General features: G+C 39.3%; 1 protein-coding gene across 8 annotated transcripts in view; it reads right to left on the reverse strand.

Moving 5' to 3' along the window:
• The window catches only part of Rin2 (Ras and Rab interactor 2), a 219266-nt gene that overhangs the window by 112685 nt on the left and 86960 nt on the right, over positions 1 to 19621 (reverse strand). For 4 of the 8 annotated variants that reach the window (XM_078051340.1, XM_078051341.1, XM_040275765.2 and 1 more), the window contains one exon: positions 10276 to 10355. The exons of the other annotated variants lie outside the window; for them this stretch is intronic. Coding sequence is in view for 1 of the 4 variants with exons in the window: in XM_021723131.3 (XP_021578806.1) it covers positions 10276 to 10286 (11 nt within the window). In the remaining 3 variants the exon portion in view is untranslated. The remainder of the gene's footprint in view (positions 1 to 10275; positions 10356 to 19621) is intronic. 8 annotated transcript variants of the gene reach the window in all.

A 19621-nucleotide genomic window follows, 5' to 3' on the forward strand; every position in this document is an offset into this window, starting at 1 on the left:
TAAATAACCAGAGTGAAGAGATACAAGAATCCATTGAACCATAGCTGGTAGAGGTAAGGGGAGAGAGTGGACAAGCGGTAGTCTTCAGCTGTTTTTGTGGATTGGTATTCTTTCCCATCAGATAATGCAGATACAATCTATATTAAGTAACATATTGTATTACACTTATTAAGTGATGTATTGTATAACCACCTTCTGTTCCAAGTGTATTTGGACCAGAATAGCTTCAGAAGGCTGAAGAAGACCATGAGTTCTCAGAAGCAGGTAGAACTCTGATCTTATTATGGTCTAATCAGATGTTTAATTCAAAGATCTTAGAATAAACTGATGAAGAAAAAGTCCCTCAAATAGAGCAGAATTTGCAGATGCCACCTTTGATGAAAACTTCTTCATAGAGGGAGACTTTCAGATCCTCTGACAGAAGATGCTTCAATTTGGGGATGAGGAAGACAGACTGAAGCCAGGTTTCTCGCCTCTTCTGTCACCTTACAAATGGGAGAGGAGTCTCTGCTCTCTTTTATTTAAATTACTGACTTAAATCAAATGCAATGGATCAGTTCCTTCTGATCAAGGGACAGAGTTGTGGACTGTTGAAAAGATGTTTTTACCCTATTATTTTAATCTGGTTTTTGTGACCTCAAGGAAATATTTTGATTGGAATGATGTCAGTATCAATAATATTCATGGAGAAAATGTTTTCTGGAACAAAGTCCATTAACTCATTTTAATTCTTTGGTCACTTTTCTTATGTAGTACAGTTAAACTGCCTAAAACCATTTTTTAAAAAGTTCTCTTTGACTTTTGTACCTTTCTTCTTTTTTCTTTCTTTTTTTTTTTTAGAGAGAGAGAGAGAGAGAGAGAGAGAGAGAGAGAGAGAGAGAATTTTTTTAATATTTATTTTTTAGTTTTCGGTAGACACAATGTCTTTATTTTTTTATTTTTATGTGGTGCTGAGGATGGAACCCAGTGCCTCGCGCGTGCCAGGCGAGCGCGTTACCGCTTGAGCCACATCCCCAGCCCCTTTTCTTCTTTTCTAATATAAAAGAATTGAAAGCTACTGAGGATTCCATGTTTTAGTCTTTTTTATTTTTTGCAGTGCTGGGATGGAACCCAGGAACTTGTATAAGCTAGGCAAGCGCTCTACCATTAAGCTATACCCCTAGCCCTTTATGTTTTATTCTAAAAGATTTATATAGTTTTAGCTCCTATGCATAGATCTGTGCTCCATCTCAAATTAATTTCTATATATGATGTGAAGTAGAAAGCTGAGAGTCTTTATTTTTCCATATGGATATTTAATTTTATGGAAATTGTTTTCAGGGATGAATTCTGTTCCTCATAAACTTTATATCAAAAATGTGATTGATTGAACAGATTTTTGTCCTCATGAAACCTTACTGTTCAAGATTCCTGTTCCATATGTGGCTGTTATTTTCATTATTTCTACAAAATTCTATTTTTTCTGTTAAATATTTAAATTTTGTATAATTATTTAATGTTATTGTCCATTTTTAGTGAATATCAAATATGGCTGCATAATTTTAGCTTTTTTGAGGTTTTATTTTATCAGTATAACTTTTCTCAGGCCAAGTTTTTTCCTTTCTTTCTTTCTTTTTTTTTTCATGTTGTTTGTTTGAGATACAGTCTTGCTTGACCTTGTGATCCTCCTGCCTCAGTCTTCTGAGTAGTCCAAGGTTTTGTTTTTTTCCTAAAGTTATAATCAAGATGTTATTCATCAGGCAGAGTTCTGATCTCTCATAAATGAGGTTGGATGCAGCTTTACCTATTTCATTAAGAAATGTCTACAATACTAAATATTTTGAAATTCTTGGATAATCAATAAGACAAATAGAAGCAAACTGTCCTCATTCTAATACTCTGTAGCCTGGTAATGGACTAGTATAATTCTAAATTCAATATTCTTTATTTTTCTAATACACTTTTTATTATATTTGTTAATGACCCACGTTATTGGTAAAGAGTAAAGAACATACACAAAGTCCAAATGACTTGTGTCAAAATGTCGTGACAGTCACCTCTCTGAAGGAAGAAAGGAAGGACATCTTTACCTTGCAATAAACTAGCCCCTTTGGTACATGGTGCCTGGAATCTCATGACTAATTTACTTCTTTTTCCTTTGTGTTCGTTTGTGGCACTGGAAATTGAACTGAGGGGCTCACATATGCTAGGGAAGTACTTTACCAATGAGCTACATTGCCAGCCCTATTTTTTTTTTTCAAGTGCTGCTGATAGAACCCAGGGCCTTGTATATACCATGCAAATGCTCTACAACTGAACTCTACCCTCTACCCTTTTTCTCAATTTGGATCCTGTGTTGAAGACTTTCCAAACTTTCACTCTTATACTTAAGACTCTCTCTCCTTTAAAACAGTGATGTGCCAGAAAATGCTTAACAACTGGTTCTCTTGGTACTAAAAGCTTTAAGTTTTAGCATTTGCCTATTTTGTGGTGTAAATACTTGCACTGTGGCTGATTTTGACCTTCCAACATGACATCAACAGACTGGCAAGACTCACAGAAATTTAATAATCAGCTCTAGTGAGCAGTCAGAACAGATTCGGTGCACCACTGTATTTAATTCGCCATTCCAAACCACAATGTCTCTAAAGAGGTTGCTTGTATTTGATTCTTCATACTAAAGTAATAATAGATAGCAAAAGTAAAAAAACTAGATCCCTAGACTAAAACCAGTGCTTTATGTATGAAACCACATTATTTGTCACTAGTAGGTCATGAATTATTTCTGTCCTTTAACCAAGTTAAATGGTGCCTCAAGAAAACTTAAAGGAATTCATATGCTCAGTCTGTTACATTAGAATTGGTGAGTTTGATTTCTTTAGAGTTTGAAGAGGAGAAAAAAAGATCTTTATTTAGCTAATCAGATATTGGAGATCCTATCTGCTTATTCATAGAAAGTCCTCCCTTATCCATGGTTTCAGTTATCTGAGCTCAACCATGGTTTGAAAATGGAAAATTCTAGAAAAAAAATTTAAATTGTGTGCTGTTCTGAATAGCATCATATAATCTTGTGCCCTCCCACCTGGGAATGTGAATTATCACTTTTTCTAGCATATCTATGCTGTATATGCTACCTGCCCATTAGTCATTTAGTAACCACCTTGGTTTTCAGATGGATTGTCATGATATCACAGTGTTTGTGTTCAAGTAACTCAGTGACCTCAAAGCACAAGTGCAGTGATACCAACAATTCTAATATACCAAAGACATGCCTTATAAAGTAGATCCATTAAGGGAAAAATGTGAAAGTTGTTGACAATAAGAAAAATAAATCATATACCAAGGTTGCTAAGAGTAACAGTAAGACTGAGTCTTCTATCTATGAAATTATGAAGAAGGAAAAAGAAATTTGTAGGAATTTTGAAGTCTCACCTCAAGTTGTAAAAATTATGGCCACAGTGTGTGGTAAGTGCATAGTTAAGATGACAAAAGCATTAAATTTGTGTATACATAGGGAAGAACATAGACTAGGGTTCAGTACTTTCTGTAGTTTTAGGCATCCTCTGGGGGGTTAGGGAACTTTTCTCAAAAGTATGAAATGACAGGATGAACCATAGCTTCAAGAATGCAAGGTAAGATAAAAAGGTCAACAACTTCCATAATATGCTGTTGACTCATCTAACATGCTGGAAAAAAATTACACCACTTTCAAATACTAGAAAGCTGGTTTGGGGAGTCTCTATGTTCTCTGTGACTGGCTATTTCCTAGAGGTTGTGACCAAAAGCCTTTTCCAACTCTATCACATACAGACCCACTTTGTTCTCTATAAGTCTCTAACCAAATATGTTTCCCAGTTCTTGAATTTTTGCACAAATCAGAACATTAGAGAAGTCTCCAAGTGAGTGAGTGTCCAAGCCATCTCATTACCATTGGAGATCACAAAACAAAACAAAAATTTACAGAAACAAATGCAAACTCTTAGAGAAATATAACTGGCCAAGCAAATCCATTTTCCCATGTGTTTGTCCATGTATGTCCATCCAAGTGTTGTGGAGAGTAGAGCCCTAAAATTTCCAATCTTGTTCTTAAAAAGTGGGTTGGAGAATCTTTAGCAATGAGGGAATTGCAAATCAAAACTACACTGAGAGTTCATCTTACTCCATTCAGAATGGCAGCTATCAAGAATACAAACAATAATAATTGCTGGAGAAGATGTGAAGAAAACACTTTAACACTCTGGGTAAGATTGAAAATTAGTACAATCACTATGGAAATCAGCATGGAGGTTCCTCAAAAGACTAGTAATAGAAACACCATATGACTCAGCTATATCACTCCTCAGTAATTATCCTGCAGAATTGAAGTCAGTCTATGATAGTGTGATACAAGCATAGCCACCTTTATAGCAGCGCAATTCACAATAGCTAGACTATGAAACCAGCCTGTTTGTCAGTGGATGAATGGATAAAGAAAAAGAAAGTGTATATACATAAATATTCAGCCATAAAAAAGAATGAAATTATGTCATTTTCAGGAAAATGGATGAAACCTGAGAACATTATGTTAAGAGAAAAAAAAGCCAAACTTAGAAGGCCAAGGGTCATATATTTTCTCTCATATGTGAAGCTAGAAATAAAAAAAGAAGAGGAAAATGGAATGGGATGACCTCATGAAAATTGAAGGGAGACCAATAGATAAGAGGAAAAGAGAACAGAGGGCAGGAGGAGGAGAGGGAAAGCTGGAATACTGGATAATGATATTGGCTAAATTATATTGTAACAGCATGCATGCATGAATACCTAACAACAAAATCTACCATTAAGTATAAATATAATGCACCAATAAAAATATGAAAAAAAATGAAGTGGGTTGGAGAATAGTTGGGCCTTCTCCAAAGAATGCCCTCCTTCTAAGCCTGCAGGTTGCATTGGGATGGTCAGGAGAACCACATTGTCCAATATTAAAATACCATGACAGGAATCCAAGATGGCGGGCCAGAGGGAGGCAGCATTCTGTATCGCTCCATGACCTGGACTCAAGTAGTGAAAATACTCTTTCTCTGCAAGCAATATCTCTGCTCCCGCGCAGGAATCACGGCCACTGTGCCCATGCAGGGCTGTAGGCCTCAGTGTCAGAGTAGGTTTCCCAACTATTCACCTACACAGGACTACCAGGTGCCAGCCTGAGCAGGACCACCAGCAGCAGCACCCATGCAGAACTTTCAGCCACACACTCAAGCAGAAATCCTGGACACCTCCCATGCAGGACACTCAGCAGCTACCCATGCACAGGAACTCCGGCTGCCACTCCCGTGTGGACCACCAATGTGAGGCTCCTTAAGTTGCCTCTGTCTTAGGACTCTGCAACAACAGAGATAGTCCCCTACGCACAGTAGCCTACCTGAACCTGGGAACTTCACACAGGCTCTGAAGACAGGCAAAACCTCACACTGCATGCCACAGAGCTCTCTCTGAACACATGGTCCATCTCCAATGCATCACCTGACTCCCCCCGCCTGAACCAATACCCCATCACTGAAAGCAGCTGCCACCAACTTGGGTCACCTTCATCACCATCTTTAGTGGAGGCAACTCCCAGTTTGGAACTCCAGCTGGCCAGGTACCCAGTTTCGAACTCCCCCCTCTCCTCAGCAGCCACTAACCCAGCACAGTAACACTCTGGTTACCTTCTCCATCCTGAGGGTGGAGATACCAGCTAACAACAGATGACCCCACCTATTGGATCAGAAGGGAAGCAGGAAAGATAATGATCTCCATCCAAAACAATCCTTGTTTCTTCCTTCGAGATTTTTTTCCCCTGGCTCCCTCTCTATTCTCCCACCCTCACATCCCCAACATATGTGAAACCAAATACTTTGTGTGAATTAGGATTTTGAGGACTGGGATGTCTGAATAGTATATTACAGTTGTGTTGTATATTCTTTTTTCCCTCCAATTTTACTATCTTAACATTTTTTATTTTTATTAATATATATGTGTGTTTGTTCTATGTTCTCTACTGTCCTCCCTCTTACTTGTCTACCCCAAATTACTTTCTCCCTATTCTTCTGCTACTAATCTTCTTCTTTAGATTTCTGTTCCACGGTTCCTAAGATATAATAACTCTAAAATATCCTCACCTCTTTCCTCCTCAGCAGATCATCTTACACCTCACCCCTGGTCTTTGTCCACCATCAAAAACTGTAAACCCTTTTACAAGCCTACTGATTATATTGTAGATAATAATTGAATTCACCATTTCTGTACATTGTGACCAAACTTAATAGCAACTAATTGTTTTTAAGGTTGTATATTATTTATATTGGGATCTGTTAACATTGTCTTTCCCCTCAAAGGAGAGGTATTGCAATCCTACGGGGAATTATTAGCCTATACAGTAAAAAAACAGTAATGCCTCAGATCCACAGAGATAGAAGGGAAGATACACAAGCAATATGTAAAAACAAGGGAGGAAAGTGCCCCAAACAAATCAAGATACCACATTATTAGAATCCAGCACAGCAGAAGAAATGACAGAGAAGGAGTTCAGGATGTACATAATTAAAATATTCTGTGAATTATAGGATGATGTAAGAGAGCAAGTACAGGCAGCAAAAGATCATTTTTGACAAACAGCTACATAAGCAAATATAGGAAGCAAAAGATTATTTTAATAGGGAGATAGAGGTTCTAAAAAAAAAAACCAAAGAGAATCTTTGAAATGACAGAAACAATAAACCAAATTAAAAGTTTAATTGAAAGCCATGCTAATGAAGAGAAGGAGAGAGAAAACTCAAATTACTAACATATGTGATGAAAAAGGTAACATTACAACAGACACTACAGAAATACAGAGGATAACTAGAAATTATTTTTGAAAATTTATACTCCAATAAAATAGAAAATATCAAGGGCATTGACAAATATCTAGAGTCATATGATTTGCCAAACTTGAGTCAGGATGATATACACAATTTAAACAGATCAATTTAAAGCAATGAAATAGAAAACACCATTAGAAGCCTACCAACCAAGAAAAGCCCAGGATGAATACACAGCTGAGTTCTACAAGACCTTTAAAAAAGAACTAATACCAATACTCTTCAATTTATTTCAGGAAATAGAAAAAGAGGGAGCACTTCCAACCTTATTCTATGAGGCCAACATCATCCTGATTCTAAAATCAGGCTAAGACTCATCAAAGAAAGAAAACTTCAGACCAATAACTCTAACGAACATAGATGCAAAAATTCTCAATAAAATTTGGACAAATTGAATTACAGAAACATAACAAAGAGATAGTATATCACAATCAAGTGGGATTCATCCCAAGGATGCAAGGTTGGTTGAACATATGGAAATCAATAAATGTAATTCATCACATCAATAGACTTAAAAATAAGAATCATATGATCATTTCAATAGATGCAGAAAAAGCATTTGACAAAATACAGCACCCCTTTATGTTCAAAACACTAGAAAAACAGAAGCATATCTCACCATCATAGAAGCTATCTATGCTAAGCCCCAAGCCAACATCATTCTAAATGGAGAAAAATTGAAAGCATTCCCTCTAAAAACTGAAATGACAGGGAATGCCTTCTTTCACCACTTCTATTTAACATAATTCTTGAAACACTGGCCAAAACAATTAGACAGATGAAAGGGATACAGATAGGAAAAGAAGAACTCAAATTAGCATTATTTGCTGATGATATGATTCTATACCTAGAAGAAAGACCCAAAAAATTCCACCAGAAAACTTTTAGAACTAATAAATGAACTCAGCAAAGTAGCAGGATATAAAACCAACACCCATATATCAAAGGCATTTCTGTATATCAGTGACAAGTCCTCTGAAAGGGAAAGGAGGAAAACTACCCCATTTAAAATATTTAAAATGGCCTCAAAAAAAAATACTTGGGAATCAACCCAACAAAAGAGGTGAAAAATCTATACAATAAAAACTACAGAACCCTAAAGAAAGAAATCAAAGAAGACCTTAGAAGATGGAAAGAACTACCTTGCTCTTGGATAGGCAGAATTAATATTGCAAAAATGACCATATTACCAAAAGCTCTATACAGATTTAATGTAATTCCAATCAAAATCCCAATGACATTCCTCATAGATAAAGAAAAAGTAGTCATGAAATTCATCTGGAAAAATAAGAGACCCAGAATAGCTAAAGCAATCTTTAGCAAGAAGAGTGAAGCAGGTGGCATCACTATACCAGATCTTAAACTATACTACAGAGCAATAGTAAAAAACAAACAAACAACAACAACAAAAAATCCAGTATAGGATTGGCACCAAAACAGACTGGTAGATCAATGGTTCAGAATAAAGGACACAGAGACTAACCTACATAATTACAGTTATCTTATGTAAGACAAAGGTGCCAAAAACATACATTGTAGAAAAAAAATAGCCTCTTTAACAAATGGTGCTGGGAAAACTGGAAATCCATATGCAACAAAATGAAATTAAACTCCTGTCTCTCACCATGCACAAAACTCAACTCAAAGTGGATCAAGGACCTAGGAATTAAACCAGAGACTCTGCATCTAATAGAAGAAAAAGTAGGCCCAAGTCTCCATTATGTTGGATTAGATCCCAACTTCCTTAATTAGACTCCTATTGCACAAGAATTAAAACCAAGAATCAATAAATAGGATGGAATCAAACTAAAAAGTTTCTTCTCAGGAAAAGAAACAATCTGTGAGGTGAACAGAGAGCCTACATCTTGGGAGCAAAGTTTTATCCCTCACACATCAGAGAGAGCAGTAATTTCTAGGTATATAAAGAACTCAAAAAGCTAAGCACACACACACAAAAACAAAACAAAACAAAACAAAACAAAACAAAAAAAACCAAATCAATCAATAAATAGGCCAAGGACATGAACAGACACTTCTCAGAAGAGGATATACAATCAATCAACAAATATATGAAAAAATGTTCTTCATCTCTGGCAGAGAAATGCAAATCAAAACTAATATATCTCACTCCAGTCAGAATGGCAGCTATTATAAAGACAAACAACAATAAGTGTTGATGAGGATGTGCGGAAAAATGTACACTCATACACTACTGGTGGGACTACAAATTGGTGCAGCCAATCTGGAAAGCAGTATGGAGGGTCCTTGGAAAACTGGGAATGGAACCACCATTTGACCCCGCTATCCCACTCCTCAGTCTATATCCAAAGGACTTAAAAACAGCATACTACAAGGACACAGACACATCAATGTTCATAGCAGCACAATTTACAATAGCTAAACTGTGGAACCAACCTAGATGCCCTTCAGTAGATAAATGGATAAAGAAAATGTGGCATATATGCACAATGGAATATTACTCAGCAATAAAAGAGAATAAAATCATGGCATTTTCGGGTAAATGGATGGTGTTGGAGAATATAATGCTAAGTGAAGTTAGCCAATCCCAAAAAACCAAATGCTGAATGTTTTCTTTGATATAAAGAGGCTGATTCATAGCGGGGTTGGAAGGGGGAGCATGGGAGGATTAGAAGAACTCTAGACAGGGCAAAGGGGTGGGAGGGAAAGGGAGGGGGCATGGGGGTAGAAAAGCTGGTGGAATGATAGGAATATCATTACCCTAAGTACATGTATGAAGACACAAATGGTGTGAATATATGTTGTATACAACCAGAGATATGAAAAATTGTGCTCTATATGTGTAATATGAATTGTAATACATTCTGCTGTCATATATAACAAATTAGAATTAAATATAAATAAATAAATACTGTGATGGCTTCTATATGTAATAAATGCTCCAAATAGCAGGTGTTAATACTGTGCCAAAACTAGTTCTGGAAATTACAAAGGGATAAGAATAAACAGTTCTTCTCTAAAATAATTTAATATTTTATGGATTCATAAGAGTTATGGAAACTCAGATAATGCTCTCAGTATTATCTGCTGCCATCATCTAAATGATGGTTTTGTGTGAATGATTGGGCCTCAGAAGCTTAGGCATGTTTAAAGTCTCACTCTTGGTTGAACGATGGCATTCATGTCTTTTATTGAGAATGACAAGTACATATGATTAGGGTATTTCACTAATCCAATTTCATATTTTGTACATGTTGCAATTACCAAACAGTTTCTGCTAAGATCTGCAGGTTCCAGTCTTCCTCTCAATGGACTACAGGATCCTACTTCTAGCCTCTTTGTTCACATGTCTGATCCTTTCCTACGGCAGGGGGCCCTTTAGGGTTAGACATGGTTAGAATAGAGCACAAGGCAGATGGGGAGAAAGCAGGTTTACCTCTTATCCATTGGGAGTATCTAAGGGTGAAGACACACGGTTGAACTGCTTTGGATCATAATAGTAGCTCTGAGGTCAGTCTAGTAGAAAAAGAAAAGCAAAGGATGCAGGGTGAAATGGACCCAAGGATAGATGGTCTAAGTGCACAGTAAAACACAGCCCTTGAATTTTGTCTAGATTCTCATACCACCCAATGGGATGCTGGGTGGACAGTAATATTTTCATCCAACCATGGTCTGCAGAAGTGTGAGGTTCAGTCCTGTGTGGCCCTGGTTACACCCTGTGACTCTTGGAGAAAGCACGTGGCTTAGATTTGACGGGCCAAAACATCCTAATTTCTCTTGCACCCCTAACTACAAATATCAGGTCATGCTCTCTCTTTTAAGAGCCTCCGGGCTTCCGTGCTCTTTCCTTCACCTATGGCTCCTTCTTTGGGCTATTCTAAAACACTACAGCCCCTTCACTCTGGACCTATCATCTTGGACTCCAAACCAGCTGTCTTTCCCCTCCAGGCACCCTCCTCTTGGGAGTCAAAACACACCCAGTCAACACTGAAAGATGTCTGCTTAGTGTCTGAGATCAACATGCCATATGCCCACTATCTTTGGGGCTGGAATAACTTCATGACCTCCCTGCAGTCAGCTTCTGTTGACCTCAAGTTTTGTAGATAATAGAAAAGTGGAAAAATATGCCTGAGAATTGCCCCAAAGCAGATTGTCTTGGTAAACCAAGCCCCTACCCACTCTTTTTGGGGAAGACTGGACTATAACACCATCTTTAGCAAGGGGAAAATTAGAAGTTCATGCTTTTATCTTCCTGAAGACCTTATCCTCTTACTCTTCTCCAGGAAGTTTTTTGTTAAAGCCCAAGAAAGATAATTTACATTTGCTTCTGTGAAGGGCCAAACCAGCCCCTTCGCGGTTTTCATGGACTTAATCCAAATAGGAGAAAGGGGTGCAAATATAATAGAGCTCATGCTGGCTCTGGGGGTAGTGACCCAGTCAGTTTTTGGTATTTTGATTTGCAAAGGCTTTTTTACTCACACATTCACATTTTACCTGCCTACCAAAGCATCACAAGCTATATATTCTGTCTAAAACATGAATTGCTCCTGCAGTGCTTGAAGTGCTCCCAATCTTCAGTCAGGTCCTATTCTCTTAGTTAGGAGTATTTGTTTCCCTAACATTTTTTCTTTCTTGTTTCCTATTTTTCATCATTATTTTCTATCCCTTTATTATATCATCGAGGGATGCAAAAAGAGTAGACAGAAGTCAAACTGTCCTGTTAGCCGACTTGTGCATTATTTGTGGAATGCTACACTTTGTTTTGTCTGGTTCCAATAAAAATAAAACAAAAACCAAACACTAAGGATTTGTGGAGTCCTGTTCTTGCTTTCCTCTCTTTCTAGACTCAGAAATATCTGTCTACCAAAAAGTGTAAGAAGCACTCATCTCTGGTTTCTTTCTCTCAAACTTAGCTTCAAATGCTGATTTTCCACTTCACATTCCGTTCCTCTGAAGTTCTTGCTCCCTCTTCTGTTAATGACAACCCCAGGCTTGAAACCTCAGGGGAGGGACCTGGCTCCCCCCCCCACACACACACACTTTGCTCTGCACATCAATCACTCTGCAGTTCTGCTGAGTCTTCTGGTCCAAAAGTCTCTCATCTTCCTTCCCCCATTCCCCACACCCACTCAGGCCTTGGACAGCGGCAACCTTAATGACTTCAGCAGCTCCTGAATGTCTGGGCATTGTCACTGTCTGTCTCAACTCCATCCATCTGCAAGACTGTACCGAAGGGATGGCCTTGCTACGGTTTGGGTATAATTTGAGGGTATTCCCCAAGGGTTCATGTATTGGAATTTAATGCCCATTTGTGATACTGAGGTGATAGAAACTTAATCTGACTAAAGTGTTCAGAGGTGGGCCTCTGGGAGGTGATTAGGATTAGATAGAGCCATTAAGGTGGAATAGTTGTGATTCAATTCTGGTGGCTTTATTTTATTTTTGGTGCTTGGGATTGAACCTAGGGCTTCATACATGCTAAGTGTGTGTTTTACCATTGAGCAAAACTTTAAGCCCCTTGTGGCTTTATGAGAAGGAAGAGGAGACCAGGACACACACAAACATACTCTGCCAGCAAGAAGGCCATCTCTAGACATAGGTTCTCAACCTTGGACTAGAACTGTGAGCCAAAATAAACCTCTTTTCTTATAATTTACCCAGTCTGTGGAATTATTAAGAACAGAAAATGGACTAATCAGTTCTTTTACCAGCATTCTGCTTCCCTGCTCAGAGTTCAGTTTTAGGAATTTCATATCCATATTCCCTCATTAGGTACTCAGCAGTCCCTCTCCCCTTATTGCTGTACTGGTGACTGAACCAAAGTTCTCAAGCAGCCTCTACTGCTGAGCTATACCCCCAGCCCTTTTTAAAAAAATTATTCTGAGACAAGCTCTTGCAAAGTTGTCCAGGCTGGACTTGAACTTGAGATCCTCCTGTCTCCATCACCCACGTGGCTGGGATTACAGGTGTGCACCACTATACTTGATTCAAGGCCCCTTTTGTTTTGTATCCAATGCAACTTCCAGTCTTTCCAATGCATCTCTTTTGCTCTGCATACCTCAAATCTCATTAGGCTTCCTTTGATCAATGTAAACTCACCTACTTTCAGTTCTCTATAAGCTGACTTTGAGACAAGTCATTTATTTGGGAGGTGATCCCGGAAAACACTAGAAGGGTGGGAAGACAGGTACTGAAAGGGAGTCAGACAAGAGAAGGAGGCCAAGAAAGGGTTTGCTACCGACATCAGAAAACATGCAAGGATCATTAGAATGTCATTCAAGCACTCTTCTGCGTTATCTCCCCATTTCACCGTCTTTGAGTTACAATCAATTCTAGAACTTCATGGTATTGTGTCCTATGAGGTCATGGTCAACAGTTAATCAGCAAACACTGAACCACTACTCCTAGGGGAAGCACAAGGCTAGGTTCGCTTCTATCAGTCTGAGGTCAGAACATTTCATTAACTGAGTAGCACATAACTTCTCCTTATGTGTGTTTCTGTTTAAAACAACCTAATATATATTGTTGATTGATTAACACTGAACTGATGGCCGACAGCATGCTAACTCATGCCTGAACGAAGCTCATCTACCACACACATTTTCTCCCTAAGGCACATCATGGCATTCTCATGTATCGGAATGTGCTAGACAGCATTTCACTGTGATTAGGGGCCATTTTGAACAGTGAAATCACACACACACACACACACACACACACACACAGCCCCAAAATGTGAAAAATGCAGCACTAAATAGATCACAAAAGGACCCTTTTTATAGTGTAAGAGCTGGAACAAGAAAGCAGAGCATCAATTTATTCAGCTCAGCTGGAAATATGCATGCTGGGTGACTCAAATTTGTCAGCTCTCTGGGCATGTGTACTAATGACTACAAAAACTCCATAATTAGTAATGTGGGAATTACAAATAAACCTTAGTGAGTAGGCAAATTTGCAAATACAGAACTTGCAGATTTTGTTTTGTGGAAAGGCAGTTATCATTGCCCTATGAATATTAACCACTTGTAATTTCAGTATTAAAATTTTTTTTAGTAGTAGATGGACACAATACCTTCATTTTATTTATTTATTTTTTATACTGTGCTGAGGTTGGAACCCAACGTTTGACATGTGCTAAGCGAGTGCTCTACCACTGAGCCACAACCACAGCCATAATTTAAGTATTCTTAATTACAAAGAAGGCCTGTGGGCCAAACACACCTGCCACATGCTTTTGTAAATAAAGTTTTATTGAACCACAGCTATTATTCCTCTAGTAACATATTGTCTATAGCTGTTTCAGTCTATGGTGGTAGAATTGAGACCACATGGTTCACAAACCCTAAAATATTTATTATCTTTTTCTTTCCAGAAAATCTGTTATATACTTGTATGTAGTTGTAATTGAGTCCACCTTTAAATAATTTGTGAAGTTTACGTTTCCCTCATTCCTTATGATTTAAAAAAAAATTTGATGCAAGTTTTTTTTTTTTTTTTTGACAGCTCTTCAAAAACCATCTCAAAGGCTGGGAATGTGGCTTAATGGTAGAGCACTTGCCTAGTATGCAATGAGTTTTCTGGAGATTGAACCCCAGGCCTTGTGCAAGTGCCTTGCCATTGAACTATATCCCCAGCCTATGATTTTATATTTGAAAATGTATCTTTTCAGGCTGAGCCTGTCAGTTGAGGCAACCAGAGCTTGGTGCCACTGGAGAATGTGGAGAGTCTGTGAGCAATGAGTATATTCCAGAGTCATCTCATGAAGGTTAAGGAAACTGGGTCACTGATCTACCAGCTCCTGTCAGTGGTTGGAGATTTGCTCCTGGGGGTATTAAGTCCATGGTGCTGTCAGGTGGCTAGGTGGAGAGCTACAGGAAGAAGCAGGTAGGTGTGTCTGGGAAGGGGGTGGTGGGTAGAGCCCAAGTGTATTAGTATCTGAACCAACCTCCTGACCACTTACCTTTGCATTTTGATCAGAGTGCCTCCCCGTAGCAGCTCTGCCTCACTTACCCAAATCCTGACAGTTCTTCAAGAACCATCTCAAAGGCTGGGGATGTGGCTTAATGGTAGAGCACTTGCCTAGTATGCACAAAGCTCTGGGTTCCATTCCCAGTCTGGGGGCGGGGGTGGGTGGGTGAGATACAGCTATTGCAAGACTAAGACCATTTTCTCCATCAAGTTTGCCAAGGCCACTGCCTCTCATAATGATTCAACTCCATCATATTTCATATACAAATAAGCTGAACCTCTGAAAAATTAAAAGATTTATGGAGCAAACCAGTGGCTCCATTGACATAAAAATGTTAAGAATCTACAGTTCCTAAATCTTAGTCTTTCCCTTTAATGTCACTGAAATAAATTGGGAATTCATTTTTAATTGGAAATATCAATACCTACTGAGCAGGGGTCCTGTGAATGATTACCTGGAGAAGCTGTGATGTGTGGACAGGTTCTGCCTCCTCTAGGATAGAGAATTCACAAAAATGGAGATGGAAGCCATTCCTCACTGGTACCACCTTGTCTTGTTGAGTAGCTTCACATGTGGTATCCGTGTATTGAAACTCCTGCCAGGCCTAGACCAGATTCTTGAGCTGGGGAAATTCTCAAGCCACACAATGCACCATGCACTGCTGTTTACCAGCAATGGTGATTTTCCTCACTGTGAGCCTGTACCCTCATCTCATCTCCGGTGCGTGTTCTAAACTGTCTCTATGGGTCCCCATCATATTAAGCTCCAGCTACCTACTGGGGGCTGGTTTGATAACAAACACTTCACAAGCTGCATTTTCTTTCTTTTTTTTAATTTTTTTTTCTTTTTAGTTGTAGCTGGACACAACACCATTTATTTATTTATTTATGTATGAGGATTGAACCCAGGGCTCGCACGTGCTAGGTGAGCGCTCTACCGCTGAGCCACAACCCCAGCCCCCCGCCGCCAGCTGCCTTTTCTTCCACACTTCTACGCTCTCCATCCAGGATCCCCTTTACCTCCCATAATACTACTTGTACTTGAATCCCTGTTCCAGGGTCTGCTTCCAGGGACCCAAACCAGGACAATTACAGACAGGCCTGGATACTCACTTCCTTCCTCTTCCCTGTCTCCTATTCCCTCTATGGGTGTTTCCTGAGACCTCTTCTCAATAAATTACTTGTATTTGAATCTTTTCTCAGGGTCTGGTTTCTTGGTTCCTTTAAAGAATATGAAGGAAAGCTGCTCAGTTGCTACTGTATTTTCAACTAATGGACATGTTTTTGCCAATTTAACAATTCAGGGAAAAAAATCAGATAAATATTTTATTACAATCTGCATGTCTCTATAAAAAAGCACTACCCTTTCTGAATATACTAACATTACCCATTTAAGAGTGATAAAAATACTGAGATAAAGGAACATTGCAAATTGCAAATAAATTAAAATGTTATGTTACATTCAGTGCAACTAATGATACGTCTATTTTGAATAAAGGGTGTAATTTTTATTGAATCTGAATGTGTGTGTGTGTGTGTGTGTGTGTGTGTGTGTGTGTGTGTGTGTGTCCAGCCCTTACAAAATACATTCAAAGAATAAATATCACCAAAATATTAGTCCTTTGGTCCAGCTCTGCTCCCCATCTGCCCACAATGAAAGATTTTAAGAGCCCTATCTTCATAATCTCTCACAATGCCTCACCTGTTTCTTCATGGTAACCGGCAATTAATCTTGAAATAAAAAGGGGCTCTTGAATCAGTTAGAAGGTTTTTAGGAGAAAACCCAGTTCAAACGGGCTTAAGAGTAAACAGCAAGGTCTCTTCAGATTGCTAGTAAATTTCATGGAGAACTAATAACCACACAATGAAGCCAGGAGACAACACCTTGACCAGGTGATCAAAATCAGCATCCCTAGTGAGGACAGCCAGATGCTGTGTTCCTCAAGATATGATATCCAAAGAACACAGCATTGACTATAGGACATTCCAACAGGGAGTCCATACATTGAAACTCATCATGAGAAAACACAGTGATTACCCCAACTGAGGGACATTCTATAAAAATACTCGCTTGGATTCTACAAAAATATCCATGTCATGAAAGACAAAGAAAGGCTAAGGAACCATTCCAGATTAAGAGATTAAAGATCACTGAGATTCCCCCAAAAGACATGTTCCTGCACTATTTCTCAGACTGGAGAAAAAAACACGTTCCACAGATCCACTTTGACTTATAGAGGGGTGACATCCCAATAAACCCACCATAGGCTAAAAATATCCTAAGTCAAAAAAGGATACACCTAATCTACTGAACATCCTAGCTTACTTAGTGACACAGTACTCTCTGTAGGGTCTCAGTTGTTTGCCCTTGTGATCTTGTGGCTGGTGGGGAAGTGGCTGCAGTGGCTTTACACCTTCACACTTCACATTTGATGAAAGCCAGCACCCTCAGAATTGTAAGTGGGGATCTTCTTTCCTAGAAATCCTTCCCCTCAACTTTGGGAAATCCAAAATCCAATCAAGAAGCCCCTGATACTTAGAATATAAGGTCTGAACTCTCATACAGAGTGCATGGTCTTCCCTAATTGGACTTAATAATTTTTTCCATTTCTGACCCCTTCTCAGGGCCCGCCCCCACACATTGGATTCCTGAAGCAAACAGCCTTTCTGTTTAAAACGCCACTCCCATCATCCCCTGGTAGACACCTTTTTATCCATCAAGACTCAGCTGAAAGATCACCTGCTCTGTGCAATCTGCCTCTACCCCAATCCCTGCCATTAGACCTGCCCCTTTCTGGGTTCTCATGGTCCCTTCTGACAGCCTCCATGACATCACGATTATAGGGTCCTGTTTATCACCCACAGGCTGTGGGCTCCTCCAGGGCAGGGCACTGCCCTTGTTTCAAGTGAGCCCAGCATATCAAAAAATTGTGAAGGAGACAGTACCCAACGCCTATCCCACACCCTCGTGTTTCCTAACCTGGTAAAAGTCTGTGGCATGAATTCATGAGTAAATCTGTGAGAGTGCTTAAAACAGCACTGGATGCAAAACAATTTACTAAAATAAAATGTTATTCAATAAAATGCAGTTTAATTCATGTGGGTATTTTCCTCCCTAAAGGAAAATTACCCTGTTATTCAAGCCACATGGAACCACTGAGAAGTGTGTAATGTAGCCAATATGTGGAAATTGCATATGTTCTAATTTCCTGTTTTTCTCTGAGAGGTCACTGTCCCAGCCGGTCAGGCGATGTGTGGTTTGTGGCTCGGCACTCCAGCAGCCCTGGCTCAGAAGAAAGACCATGTTCATTTTATTCAGGAAAGTGGGAAAACCTCAGGAAAGCTACACTGCACAAATCTCACATCACTGAAACCCAGGAGCAACACTCTCAGCAACACTGGCCTGGTGTCGGCTCCTAATGGAGGACTTCACACGGCTCTCCCTCTGTGCAGCGGGGTGCCTCACACCAGACATACCGACACTGACCGCTTCCACAGCCCGGCCACAAAGCAGGCTGCTGATGCTGCCCTTTCTAAGGCCACAAAAATGCCTCCCACTTTAGCAGGCTGGCTGGGTTGGCTGGATGGTGTTTTCAGAGCAACTTAGGAGCCATCATCCAGAAAAGTCTAAGTAACCTCCACTTTGGGCTCATCTCTCACTTTTAGTCAAACTATGACTCTCAAGAAAGCTCCCACTGCCGAGAAGCTTGGAGGACACGTCTTGAACCAAGCAACCAGAGGTAACATCACCAGGAGTGCAGTCAGCATACTGGAAGATAAGTGATATGATTTTCCTCATAGCACACAACTGCTAGAATAAAAAAAAAAAAATGCACCTTGCAATAGTGATTGTGTGTCCCTTCTCAACTCTGCTTCAACATCATGTGAAGACTGTGAAATGGACTATGGTTGCAGTATTTATACCATTGGAACTGGCAAAGGCTGCGTACGAGAATGTTGTATGCATTTATAGCAAACCACTGAATGCACCCAGCTCCTGGGTGTTCTGGATGTAAAAGGGAGAAGTTAATTCAAGTATTCCAGGTAGTCTTCCTGAGACCCAGAAAGAAAAACGAAGAAATAAAACTTCTGAAGGTTTTATGGTCCAGAGAGACTTCTATAGAAAGTGTTAAGGTGAACCCAGATGATATCAAGACAAAATGTCCAAAATATGAATATATAATCATCCAAGTACAATTCACAAATAACATTTGTCTGATAGAGAACCACTCCAAAGATGATGGTTTCATGATCTTGTAGGGACGGTAAGCAGTTTTTGACCTCAGTTAGTGAGGCGCTGAATATATTTCAGCAGCTCTCTTTGAACTAATTGCATATGCATCTGTCTCTTATTTCCATCCTACTTTGCATTAGCTTTGCCACTCTGTGGCTCCCTAATGAGTGACAGAAATCTTGAACCCCACCCTCATTATATGTCTGTAGGAGACCTCTATTTTTAAACATTTTAATGATCATATTTTGACAAAAAAAATGTTTGCTGAGAATTTTGGTCCTTTTTTTTTCTTCTTATTAAATTCAACACCCTCCAGGAGAAGATTTAGAGAAGTAGGGAAGGAAAGAATCAAAGGACATGGTGCTCGGTGACCTGGTAGTCTTGTTTGCTCCTAGAACCAAGCATCATGATTCTTGAAACATAACCAAGCCTGGATGTAATAAGAACCAGGAAAATCTTCACCACAGACAGATGGATGTTTTGCCCAAAAGTTTGGTGCTTCCTTGGCAAATTTAACCAAACAACTTTATGAAAGTTCAACTCTTAACTCCCCTCTCCAGAAAAGAGGACACGAACCCTG

Source organism: Ictidomys tridecemlineatus, chromosome 5, assembly GCF_052094955.1.
Source record: "Ictidomys tridecemlineatus isolate mIctTri1 chromosome 5, mIctTri1.hap1, whole genome shotgun sequence".
Classification (NCBI taxonomy): Eukaryota; Metazoa; Chordata; class Mammalia; order Rodentia; family Sciuridae; genus Ictidomys; species Ictidomys tridecemlineatus.